The sequence below is a fragment of the Conger conger genome, chromosome 17 (assembly GCF_963514075.1).
Source record: "Conger conger chromosome 17, fConCon1.1, whole genome shotgun sequence".
Lineage (NCBI taxonomy): Eukaryota > Metazoa > Chordata > Actinopteri > Anguilliformes > Congridae > Conger > Conger conger.
The window spans coordinates 26190640-26203270 of record NC_083776.1 but is presented as its reverse complement, the minus strand read 5'-3'; the positions used below and the strand labels follow the sequence as shown (position 1 = coordinate 26203270).

Genomic DNA, 12631 nt, shown 5'->3' with positions numbered 1-12631 from the left:
AAAGGTATTACAGAAGATGAAAGCATTTGCTCAGATATGGAAGCTTTTAGTCAGTCAGTACGTCCCTTAATCCTCTGGCCTCTCCTGTCCGGTCCTGTCCGGTCCTGTCCGGTCCTGTCCTGTCCTGTCCTGTCCTGTCCTGTCTCTCTCCTTGTTACAGACTCCACCCAAACCAGCCTCAGATGTGTCTCTGTCTCAGCTGAGGCTGACCGACATCCCAGCCTGCCCTGCCCAAACCTCCACGGGCAGCTCCCAGTGTGAAAGGTCCAGGGGTGAGTGAGCGCCATCCATCACAAACCTGTGCTCATACACAGCTGCATACCTGCTCTACCATCACAAACCTGTGCTCATACACAGCTGCCTACCTGCTCTACCATCACAAACCTGTGCTCATACACAGCTGCATACCTGCTCTACCATCACAAACCTGTGCTCATACACAGCTGCCTACCTGCTCTACCATCACAAACCTGTGCTCATACACAGCTGCATACCTGCTCTACCATCACAAACCTGTGCTCACACACAGCTGCATACCTGCTCTACCATCACAAACCTGTGCTCATACACAGCTGCATACCTGCTCTACCATCACAAACCTGTGCTCACACACAGCTGCATACCTGCTCTACCATCACAAACCTGTGCTCACACACAGCTGCATACCTGCTCTACCATCACAAACCTGTGCTCACACACAGCTGCATACCTGCTCTACCATCACAAACCTGTGCTCATACACAGCTGCAAACCTGCTCTACCATCACAAACCTGTGCTCATATACAGCTGCATACCTGCTCTACCATCACAAACCTGTGCTCATACACAGCTGCATACCTGCTCTACCATCACAAACCTGTGCTCATACACAGCTGCATACCTGCTCTACCATCACAAACCTGTGCTCACACACACACAGCTGCATACCTGCTCTACCATCACAAACCTGTGCTCATACACAGCTGCATACCTGCTCTACCATCACAAACCTGTGCTCACACACAGCTGCATACCTGCTCTACCATCACAAACCTGTGCTCACACACAGCTGCATACCTGCTCTACCATCACAAACCTGTGCTCACACACAGCTGCATACCTGCTCTACATCACAAACCTGTGCTCATACACAGCTGCATACCTGCTCTCATGGTAAGCTCTCTTTCATTTGGGAAAAACTCTCCTTATTCAGTACCAGAAAAATCTGTCTTTGCATGCAACTGACCTGCACATAATGTCTCTACAGTAAAAGCCAATAAAGGGAGAGGGTTTTTAATATTATTTTTGTTTAGATGTATGTTTGTGTGGGCTGAGGGATATTTTACACATAAGTTAGCAATCTTTTTTGGGGGCACAGCTAAACGAGTGGTGCTTTCACTCACTCCATCATTTGCTTGCTCATTCGTTCACTCACTCTCTTCTCTTCTCATTTACCTAATTACTAAATCATTAATTTCCAGACACTCACTTAATTGCTCATTAACATGCTTGTTTTTGGTCCAGTTCCATTTGGCATAACTAATGGGCATCGTGGCAACGTGCATGAACAAGACGGCTATGAAGAGGACCTCCCTCCTCTTCCTCCTGATCCCCAACATCCCCCCATCCGTCAGAGGTAATATCAGACCTCCTCCTGAGGAAAAACTAAACGCACTGAATGAAATGTTCTATTTTTCATATCCTGTACACTCAGTGAGCACTTTATTAGGTATTTATTAGACAGATTATTTGTAGCCTATCCACATTGAGGTTTGACGTGATTGTTTTCAGAGATGTTTTTTGTTTTTCGCACCATTCTCTGCAAACTCTGTTGTGAGTGAAAATCCCAGGATATTAGCAATACTCAAACCACCCTGTCTGGCACCGACAATCATTCCGGGGTCAAAGTCACTTAGATCACATTTATTCCCCATTCTGACATACATGTACTGCTCTATGGCAGAGCAAAGCCCATATTTAATATACACCTGTGTATATGTATATACAGCAGTCACTGCTTTTCTTAAAGACGTAACGGAGTTCAGTCTAATCCTGTCTCCTCCTCCAGGGCGGAGCTGGGCCAGGGGCCACAGCGTGGGGCCCCCTCCCCGCCCAGGCAGTCTGAGCTCCCCCATGCCCAGGCATCCAGGAGTGTGGACCTGGGTAAGCCACACAATGTGAGGGAGACCACCACCGGCACGTGAGGGAGAGAGGGTCTGAGGAGAATGGACTGGAGGGGTCAGGGAGTAGGGGAATAGGGGAATCGGGAGGCCGGGGGGGGGGGGGGTGGGAATTCTGTTCATCAGCTGAAGGGAGATGGTCCTCGGCCCCTGTAGTGCTGATGGATACAGTAAACAGACAAAAAAGAGAAAATGGAAGTAACTTACAGTGTGAATTCAAGGTTTCTATTTCCCTTTCTCTCTCTTTGATGTTAAAAGGAGAGCAGTGCGCTCTTTCACCCCTTAATCAGCATCTCAGACGGTTCATCCGTTCATCCGTTTCACCCTCACCTTCGCCACTCTAAATGGGCTCCAGTGAAAAGCTCGCTGTTTACATGTTGATGCACAACGAATCACATCACATGAGCACAGTTCAACACACAGCTGTATCATGTGACCTGAACCTATTTTAGCACACAGCTACCTCATGTGACACAAGTGCATTTTAACACGCAGGTGTAATCTGAACATCTCATGTAAAGTCAATACATTTTAACACGCAGGTATAATCTGAACACACTTCAGATTTTTCACACACGCTTGTTGCACAGGCCCGTCCTCCAGTCCTAACACTCAGGTCTCTAGCCGCACGCTCGCGGTGACGGTAGACGGCAGACCGGGGACACGGCGAGCGCTGCGGTGAGCGGCCCTGCCGCGGAAGCAGCCGGAACATTCCGCGGAGGCAGACAGGTTCCATGAGACGGCAGATGGAGCTTTCTGTCCCTCGTCGAAACGTTCCCATATGCCACGGCGGGGCAGACAAACTGGATGTTGATATTTGTTTGAAACGTGGAGTCTGAGCAACATGCCGGGGTTTCGGAGCACAGCTGCAGGGTGTGTGTGTGTGTGTGTGTGTGTGTGTTTCAGTCGCCATGGCAACCAGTAGGTATCTCCCGTCACGTTTCTTTTTTTGGTTTGCGGTAGCAGTTAGCTTTCCTCCCGTTGCGGTTGATTGTCATCTCAATATGACAGTGTGGCTGTTTGGCAGTATGGCTTTTTAACGTCCTCATCTGAATGCAGAACAAGAGCCCATAAGCCCATGTCCTGTGGCTCAAATTACCACATATGCACACACACACTGTAATAATGCACACACACTCATACACACTGTACAAATGCACACACACACTGTAAAAATGCTCACTCACACACACACACACACACACACACACTGTAAAAATCCACACACACTCATACACACTGTAAAAATCCACACACACGCACTCACACACACTGTAAAAATGCACACACACAGAATAATATAACATATTGTAGTATATTGATATCTAATGTGAAACTGTACATATACTACCTTATCTTGATTACTCCAGGCCCAGAATGAAACCTCACACCCTGCATTCTAATGTGTCCCTGCTGTTTGGCACTTCTGTACATTCTGTATATGAGTGAATGCAGTCCAGTACAGCTCGGAGTTCGCCATGGCGTCAGAACCGTGTAGATCTTATAGAGCACCGTGTGTCTGCATGTGGCGTTAGTAGGACGGAGGTGGCTTTGTTTTTCACGCTGGAACTCAGAACACAATCCTCGAGGGTGACATTGCCCGCAGGTTTCGGTTTTTTTTGCTTCCTTTCAATCAGCAGCCGAATTAGGCCTTGTAAACAAGGTGTGCGGACCCACTCCGTGACATCAATGTAATCACTGTGGCACAATTAAATAATCACTGAAGTGCTGAAATGCACTAAAACACAGCAGGGCCTGCGGACACCCCTGGCCTTGGGCTAATGGTGAGGCACCAGGTACAGGTGAAGCTGTTACAGTTGTGTGCATGTTTTCAGCTCAATGTTGAGTCTCTGTCATTAGCGCCTCTGTATCTGTGCTGATTGGTATTGCTGTCTGCGTTGCTTAGTTAATGCACTTAAAGATGAATTATTCAATAAATTATGCAATAAATTATTTCGTCTTGCCCTTGTAAGTCGGTAAGTAAGACTCTGCTGTATGTATTGAATCATTGATAAATGTTACCTGGAGGGCTCACACACACAGGAGTTTGCAGGGTGATTTGAATGTTGTTATTTTTTATTTGATTGTATTTTAAGTCACTGTGACATGCACCTTCTGTGGACTGTGTTGATTAAAGACCTCTCTACATGGACATGAATCAGCTTTTTTGTAATGCGAAACTAACTGTTTCACTTCATCGTAGTCCGGTCATTTGTCTGGGAATTGTAATTGTTGTTATTAATAACTACACATAGTTATTAATATACTGCAACGCATTTCCATGTAATGGCTTGGGATGACCAGATTATTTTTCTTCCATTAGAGAGTGAGGAACACTGCATTTCATTTTATTAAAACACGGGACGCAGCAGAATTTCAGTTCCAGTTCATTAGCTCCTCATATTGCCTTCCTCCTCTGCATCAGAGGCGAGTGAATGCGTTTCATTTGTCTCGTCACACCGTTATGAGTGTACGTCAGGTCGCAGAGAGGGGGGGTGCCGATGGCGGGTTTACTGTCCTCACTGTGAGGAACTCGGATTGTCACACACTCCTCCACAGGGGGCTCTGCGTACCTCTGATTCGTGCTCTCTTTTAGATTAGGACCCCTGATTGGTGCTCTCTCCAAAATTAGGAGCTCTGTTTGGGGCACTCTTCTAGATGAGGACCCCTGGTTGGTGCACTCTCCTAGATGAGGACCCCTGATTGGTGCACTCTCCTAGATGAGGACTTCTGATTGGTGCACTCTCCTAGATGAGGACCCCTGATTGGTGCACTCTCCTAGATGAAGACCCCTGATTGGTGCACTCTCCTAGATGAGGACTTGTGATTGGTGTGCTCTTCCTCCACTTCCCCTGCCTCTCTCCTTCTCCTGCTTTCAATGCCTCATCAGGTGGAAAAAGTAGATTTTTTTTCTTCTGTGCAGTTAACTATCTAAAGAAATGTCCATTATGTATTTACTGTATATTCCTCAGGATTGAGTCCAGAAAACGTGGCACCATCTTCAAATGAAACTGTGAAAGATCCTCCTCTTGAATGGGTTGCATTAATAGGCTAAAACACCCACGTGGATAAACTAAGGAAAAAATAAGAATCAGGGACTGTCACATGTTCTTCTGGCTTTTACTGTTGTAATAAAATTGATTTAAAAATCTATCTCTGTGTGTCTCTGCCTATCTCTCTCTCCAATGCAAATTCAAGCACTAATTCATTTGAATCATGCTGCTTTATGTGCTCCTTATGTCATATTGCCAAAACAGCAATATGATGCTGGAACAACATTCATTTAGCCAATTATTCATACCTGAATATTAATGTTCCTCTTGCTTTCTCTTTCTCATTTGTAATCTGAGTGAAAATTATCGGAAAGAAAAAAATGTTTTCAAAGAAAGGACAGCTTCAGCTTATTGAAAAGTGACATGGCAGATGCCAGTTCCTGTGTATTAGGGTGGCACGTATAGCAAGATGCCTGCAGACTCTATACCTATAGATTAGTATGCAGCAACACACAATCACTTTGGTGAACAAGGGCAGATTGAGGTGGTGACAATGTAATGTCTACGTTCAGCAGCACATCAAAATTATTCACAGCAGCATATGACATCAATGTACAGTAATACAGCAATGGAAATGGCATAGCGATGTGCTACATGTCAAGGACAATTTACCGTCCAGTGACTGTGCTGCTGTAACGGACGACCAGCGACATTTGGTTTATACTCTGGGCGATTGAAGTGCATTTATATACTTTTTTCTAAGGATGACGATCACAGTTTATGTCAAGTGGCAACAGAACGACCATTAATGATTTCAGTCGAGCAACATTCTGGACGGTAAGCCGGCCTTTGGACAGGGAATGGTGATGTCATAGGAATTGATGCTTAAGCATGTTCAGACATCACACATCGCACTCTGCAAGCTTTGCTGATCAATCTCCAGTGGCTGACTTTGTATTAGAAAAATACTCTCCCTCCCTCTTCCCCTCTCTCTCTCTCTCCCTCCCTCTCCCCCCCTCTCTCTCTCTCTCTCTCTCTCTCTCTCTGTCCCTCTCTCTATCCCTTTCTCTCCCCAGGTGAACACAGCATGGCACTTCTAGAGGAGCCAGGTTAGCATCTGCATATCACACACACATTATTATCTGCATATCATCCTCACATGATCTTGTTTTTGATTCCTCAAGCTATTATCAGTACTGTAGATTTGTCTTGATGCGTCTATTAAACTTTCATTGAACCTCAAGGACTTGCTTTTAAAATTATTCTGCATAAATGGTGTGGATTTCTCAAACACACACAGATATAGAAACCATGACTAAATGAAGCTTTGGTCCTTTAACAACTTATTGAGACAAAAATAAGTTGAGTGTTGAAAGGCTTTTTCTTTTGGATGGTGTGATTCTGTCTCTGTGGTGTAAAATATGGGTGATAATGTGTTTCATAAAGGGGCTTGTTTTTCTCTGCTTTTCACTGGTCAGGCCTAATGACTCTTACCAGCCTGATGCTGTGAGTTCAGCTGGTTCAAAAGGCAGTCACGTGTGTGGTTACATTAGCAGTGTGGTCTGAAGAGCTGTGCATTGCAGTCTGCCCAACACCTCTCTGCTATGAACCTCTCCTCTCCTCTCCTCTCCTCTCCTCTCCTCTCCCTCCTGCTCTGACTGCAGTACAGACTCTATGTACCTCCACCCTCCCTCCTTTGCTCTCTGCATTACTCTACTTACACCCGACCTTACTTTCCTGCCCCATCCCTTACTCTAGCTACATCCCTCCCATTACTCCCGTAAGCACTTATAAACCATCCTCTGCCTCTCCCGTCTCCTCCTCTTCCATTTTCTCACGTCTCTGTTTGGGCTCATTCTGTTTGGTGTTTGTTTGGTTTCTCCTGCAGTGGCTGCCCAATGCCACTCCCACAATGCATTGCGGCGGGGCTGTAAATAGCAGAGCACTGGACCCAGGCTCTGGAGAGTGCCAGGCTGATTGTTGTTGCTCATTGTCGCATCTTGTTCCCCTGCGCTATTTTGACTTTGACGGCTCTGTGCCAAGCGCAGGCCCATTGAAGGCACTTTCCTCTGTCTCACTTTGCGATTGAGGAGGAGGTAGTTTGATTGGAGCTGAAAGCAGCCATGTTGTGGTGATTTGGATTGATCGATTCGTCTGCTTCCGTGAGAACCATCTGCTCCCCATGTTTCATGCTCCAAGAGCTCAGCAGCAGAGTCAAACCTGCGGCTCATGCAATCCTGTGGCGTCCAATCTCATTCTTTTATCCTGCGGTCTGTCCAATCACATTCTTTTATCCTGCGGTCTGTCCAATCACATTCTTTTATCCTGCGGTCTGTCCTATCACATATGTCCAGACACATTGTTAATCTTTCTCTCTGTCCAATCACCTAGTAGTTATCCTTGCATTCCACCCAATGATATTGCTATGTGGTCTTTTCAGTCACACCGTTATTCCTGAAGTCTTTTGTATCTTTATTTCTGAGCACTCTGTGGTAATGGAGAAAAGCATTCACATTGTGTCAACATAGACACATTATAAGTGTAATCATTTTCTTATTCTTTTCCATTGCGTTTTTCTCTGTTGTTTTCTGCCATTTTTCAATGGCTGTAACCTGAGGTAAATCTGTTTTTCTGAAAGTGTTAAGAATAGAAAAGTGACAACTGATGTATGAAATATTTATATGATATGAAATAAGATTTAATATGCCATAAGTGTGATTGTGCGGCCTGTGATCTGGATTGAGACATGGAGACAGTCTCATGGGAACCTGCCTGGCGCTGACGGCTAACCTTTCGGGTACTCTTCTTCTCGAGGAAGACCGTATCAAACTGGCACCCGTTCTGCTCAGCATGGGTCCCCCGCAGACGCACGCCCACACGCCGCTTACATGCTAACAAGTGCATCCTGTTGTTTTGCATTTTTCCTCTCAAAATATTTCATACATAATATTTCATGTTTGTTATATGCATGGGGAAGCCATGTGACTATTTCTCCAGATAATCTGGAGCTACTGCTTTCTCTCAGAATACACAGATGTACGCTGGCAGAAACACACACACACACACGCGCGCACACACACACACACACACACACACACACACACATGTACCCACATACATACATACGCACACACACACACCCGCGCACACACACATACCCTTACACTTTCTTTCAGTACTGCACTGAAGTACTGCAGACGCTGGTGCTGTAATGTGAATTATCCCAGCTTGGGTGTGAGAGACACACACACACACACACACACACTCTAGAAGTCCACGGTGTGGAACTCCTAAAAGCTGTTTTGCTCTATCTGCCTGCATTGGGACAGCAGCAATTACGTTTATGACACAAATCCCTTTTTCAGACTTAGCTTTTCCTTAGCCTCATCCTGCTATTTATAACCCCAGTACCACAACTTAATGTTTACCATTTGCAAGCTCTGCATGCATCGCTAAGCGAGTTATAGATTCACATTTTGAACATATGTAACACCGTTCTCTTAAAAAACATCAATATTTCATCATCATTGTGAATATTGATATCGCAGCACTTAGTTGATTTAATTAAAGCCTGAAGTTAATGTCAGGTTGGTGTATTTGAAATGTGTTTTTTTGCCCTTTCTAGAAAATTATTTTGCTAGGTTATTTTGCTTTGAGTTTTCAAAGAGTTGTTCCTGTCAAAGTGAGCATGTGTGAGTGAGAGAGTGAGAGGGAGGCTTCTTGGTCATGATATAGCAACAGTGCCGGAGACTGGCACCGCCTTGTTTGATATGGTATTTTTTATGCGATCAATATATTTATGTGATTCGATGTATGATTTGTTGGCATTTCATAGCTGAACTGGCTGCAGCTCAGAGGCCATAAGTATCTGTTTCAGGGCATTTAAGAAGCCGTACTCCTGGATGGAGTTCCCCTCCCCCTATCCCACACATTTCTTAGGCAGCTGATGGCCCTTCTCAGCCTACCCAGGGAGCTGTGCCTCCCTCTACATCAAATGGACAATTAGTGTATTTCAATGGCACATAAAAAGCTCAATATCCTACTGGAATGGCTTCAGAATGAGTCTGCCAAGCATCATCATTAAATAGTTTCTTTTGTCACAGTTTTTCAGGAGTAATAGGTTTGTTAAATAACCCCCCCTCGGCCCCCCCCTTCAAAGTGTCTCAGATCTGAGAGAAAGCTTCCATCGGTTGCCTTGTTGGCCCGTAAGTCCTCCCGATGAGGCTGAACTTAAATGCACTGGAGCAGAAACGGTCTGCCATCAGAGGCTGATGAATGTCCTCCTGCATTTCCCTGGAAGCAAAATTTACGTCTAATAAAACCGTATCGATCACAGAGGGCAAGCGTTCAACCGGCCTTTCCTGTTTGTGTATGCGCTGTTTCTCTCTCTCTTTTTCTTCCCTCATCCTCGGACTTTGTCCTTTGTCTTCTCTCTCATTTCATTCTCGTACTTGTCATCTTTCGTCACTATTTATTAATCTCCTTTTGTAGCTTCCCTCTCTTTCCTTCATCTTCCTCCTCTTCCTCTTTTTTCTTCCTCAGTTTCCCTCTCTTCTTTGGTCCTTCCTGCTTATCTCCTCCAGTGCGATAACCCCCCCCCCCTCCAATGCAGTGAAGGATCATGGGAAGGAGTCTGCCCCGGTGTGGGAGGTGCAGGAGCCTGGCTCTGTGGGGGGGCGGCAGACTGCTGTGTCCGAGGTGAGGAAGAGTGAGCTCCTCTTCCTCCTTCAGCGGGCCCGTGCGACACGAGGGCGTGGCTGCAACCACAGTTTCCGCTCTGCCTGACGACAAGTCCTACGAAGGAGGGTAAGATCTGAGGCCTTGGCCTTCAGAAAACACACACAACTCATTCCCCATGAGCTGACACTGACAAAGCTCATGCAATACAAAGGTCATTTCCAAAAACTGAGGATAGTAAAGGGCTGGATTAACACTGAAGAGTGTAAACAGCTGGATTAACACTGAAGAGTGTAAATGCTTGCATTCACTCCAGGAGTGTAAAAGGCCCTTTCCCTTTGGCAGGCTTAGAGTGACCATAGTAGGCGTGATTTAATCCCAATTCCCCTCATGCAGAAAAAATTATAATAAGAACACACAGATAAAGGAAAAGTGCCAGATGAATTGCTGGAGTCTATTTATATTAGACTACAATAAAACAAGTCCTTGTGACCAAGCTTTCTTTTTATTTTCTTGTTTTTTTTGGTTTTCTCTCAACTTAATCTTTGCATGTGAGGTGATGTCTTTATACACACACACACACACACACACACACACACACACACACACTTCACACACACACACGCACACACACACAGGGATTACTGCACACCATCCTTCCCTTTCTATAGTAGCTCTGATTAATAAGGGAAGTTTGCATTGTTAAGTGCTTGTTGGAACAAAGGCAGTTGTGATGTACATTAGTCTGTAGCAGCCCTCGGAGGACGTGGTGAATTTGTGAATAACGCTGGGAATTGGAGAAATGAGAGCCGTACACATTTCATTTTGCATTAAAACGTCAGGGCTGCGTTTGTTTTCTGTTTGCGTTTCATCTCCTTGTGTAAATTGCCTTGGGGAGTCAGTGTTCAATTGAAGTCTGCCTTGTAGTGTGTTCTGAGGGATAGAAAGGGAAAGTGGTGGGATAAAGGGATAGAAAGGGGGTAGTGGAGAAAGAGAGAGAGAGAGAGAGGACAGGAAGGGAAAAAGAATGAGTGGTCAGTAACAGATGGTTCTGTCACTGAGGCTGTCTTCCTCTCCATCTGCATGCCATTAGTCTGTTACAAAAGGAGAGGACCGATATGGAAGTCCGGACCGTGAGAAGGTTTCAAACTGCCACGATTAAATTTATTTCTGGAATTAATTCAGTTTCCCTCTAACTGTGCAACTATGAGCCCTGGTTTACAATGCGCTATCATGGCTCCTAGTTTAACATTTAGAGAATAGGCTGATGGTGACTTTCAAGGGCTTCAATTTCAGTCCTAGTGAATTGTCATGATTTCGAAATACTTACGCATGGATGAATTACATTTGTAAGCGTGGTATATATATGTGTGTGTGTGTGTGTGTGTGTGTGTGTGTGTGTGTGTATTTACGTGTATGTCTGTGTGTGTGTGCGTGTGTGTCTGCGTGTGAGTGTGTCTGTGTGTGTGTGTGTGTGCGTCTGTGTGTATGTGTGTGTGGGTGTGTGTGCATGGGTGTGTATGTGTATGTGTGTGTGTGTGTGCTGTTGGGTTATACTGTAGATGATCTCTCAGATGGAAGCTTTGGCTGGGACAGCCCCTCTAGCACCACCTCTTGGCAGGGGTGTGGTGACATGGAAGAGATGAAAAAGGTACAGAAGATGCCAAAGGAGGAGAAGAGAGAAGAGTGGAAATCCAACGGGCAGGGGAAAGATGAGAAGATGGAGGACACAGAGGAGGAAGAGCAGAGGACACAGAAGAAAGTCTTTTGGTTGTTATGGTCGGGAGTTTTCTGCTTTTCCTGGATGCAACTCTGGGTCTGTGTTCTTCAATGCCTGGGCTACCCAATGGGATGTGTGTTACACCTTATGTAATAATGTGTTCTGCTCTATGGAGAAAGAGAAGTAGCTACTCACCTGACCATTACATTACATTACAGGCCTTTAGCAGATGCTCTTATCCAGAGTGATGTACAACAAAGTGCACATCGAACACAGGGACAAGTGTGAGGAGGACCCTAGAGGACAGTACAGTTCCGAGTCCTAGCGTGACCATATAGATACAATTGGAACCCTTGAATTTATGATTCATCAACTTATGAACTAGCATACCACAATTGGCAGCTAGAATACCTCGAGTACAACAATATTATATATATATATATATATATATATATATATATATATATATAATATTGTTGTACTCGAGTACAACAATATTATATATATATATATATATATATATATATATATATATATATAATATTGTTGTACTCGAGGTATTCTAGCTGCCAATTGTGGTATGCTAGTTCATAAGTTGATGAATCATAAATTCAAGGGTTCCAATTGTATCTATATGGTCACGCTATATATATATATATATATATAAAACTATGTATAAGTGCCATTATAATCTATGGCATGCACAAGGCTGACCACCAGGTAGATGTGAACCTGTCACACCCATCCAGCAGGGATTTTACTGGCATAATAACCGTTTCTTACATCAGTATAATCCCTTCCTTCATTCTCTTTTTTTCTCTTGTTTGGTTGCTCCATATTTCCTTTCTATCTTCCTGCTGAATTTAATTGCTTTTGCAACATATCATTTTCTGACTCCGTCCTATAAAGCTCTATTATGAATATGAATTAGAATATGAATCGGAGGGAGATTGGAGACAGAAACAGTATCTTTGTCACAGCTTAAAACCGTTGAGTTGAGCTGCTGTGTCTCCAGCCAATATCATTTTGAAATTGGTGAAGGGGGGGGGGGATAGTGACTCCCATGAAGGTATGCTCGGTT

The 12631-nt window shown here is 44.7% G+C and overlaps 1 protein-coding gene across 1 annotated transcript in view; it reads left to right on the top strand.

Annotated features, from left to right (window-relative positions):
• LOC133116290 (partitioning defective 3 homolog B-like) overlaps nucleotides 1-12631 on the top strand; it is a 107196-nt gene that overhangs the window by 77474 nt on the left and 17091 nt on the right. Inside the window, exons 14-19 of the mRNA XM_061225729.1 lie at nucleotides 161-272; nucleotides 1505-1616; nucleotides 2049-2143; nucleotides 9766-9932; nucleotides 10924-10963; nucleotides 11393-11592. Coding sequence (XP_061081713.1) covers nucleotides 161-272; nucleotides 1505-1616; nucleotides 2049-2143; nucleotides 9766-9932; nucleotides 10924-10963; nucleotides 11393-11592 — 726 coding nt within the window. The remainder of the gene's footprint in view (nucleotides 1-160; nucleotides 273-1504; nucleotides 1617-2048; nucleotides 2144-9765; nucleotides 9933-10923; nucleotides 10964-11392; nucleotides 11593-12631) is intronic.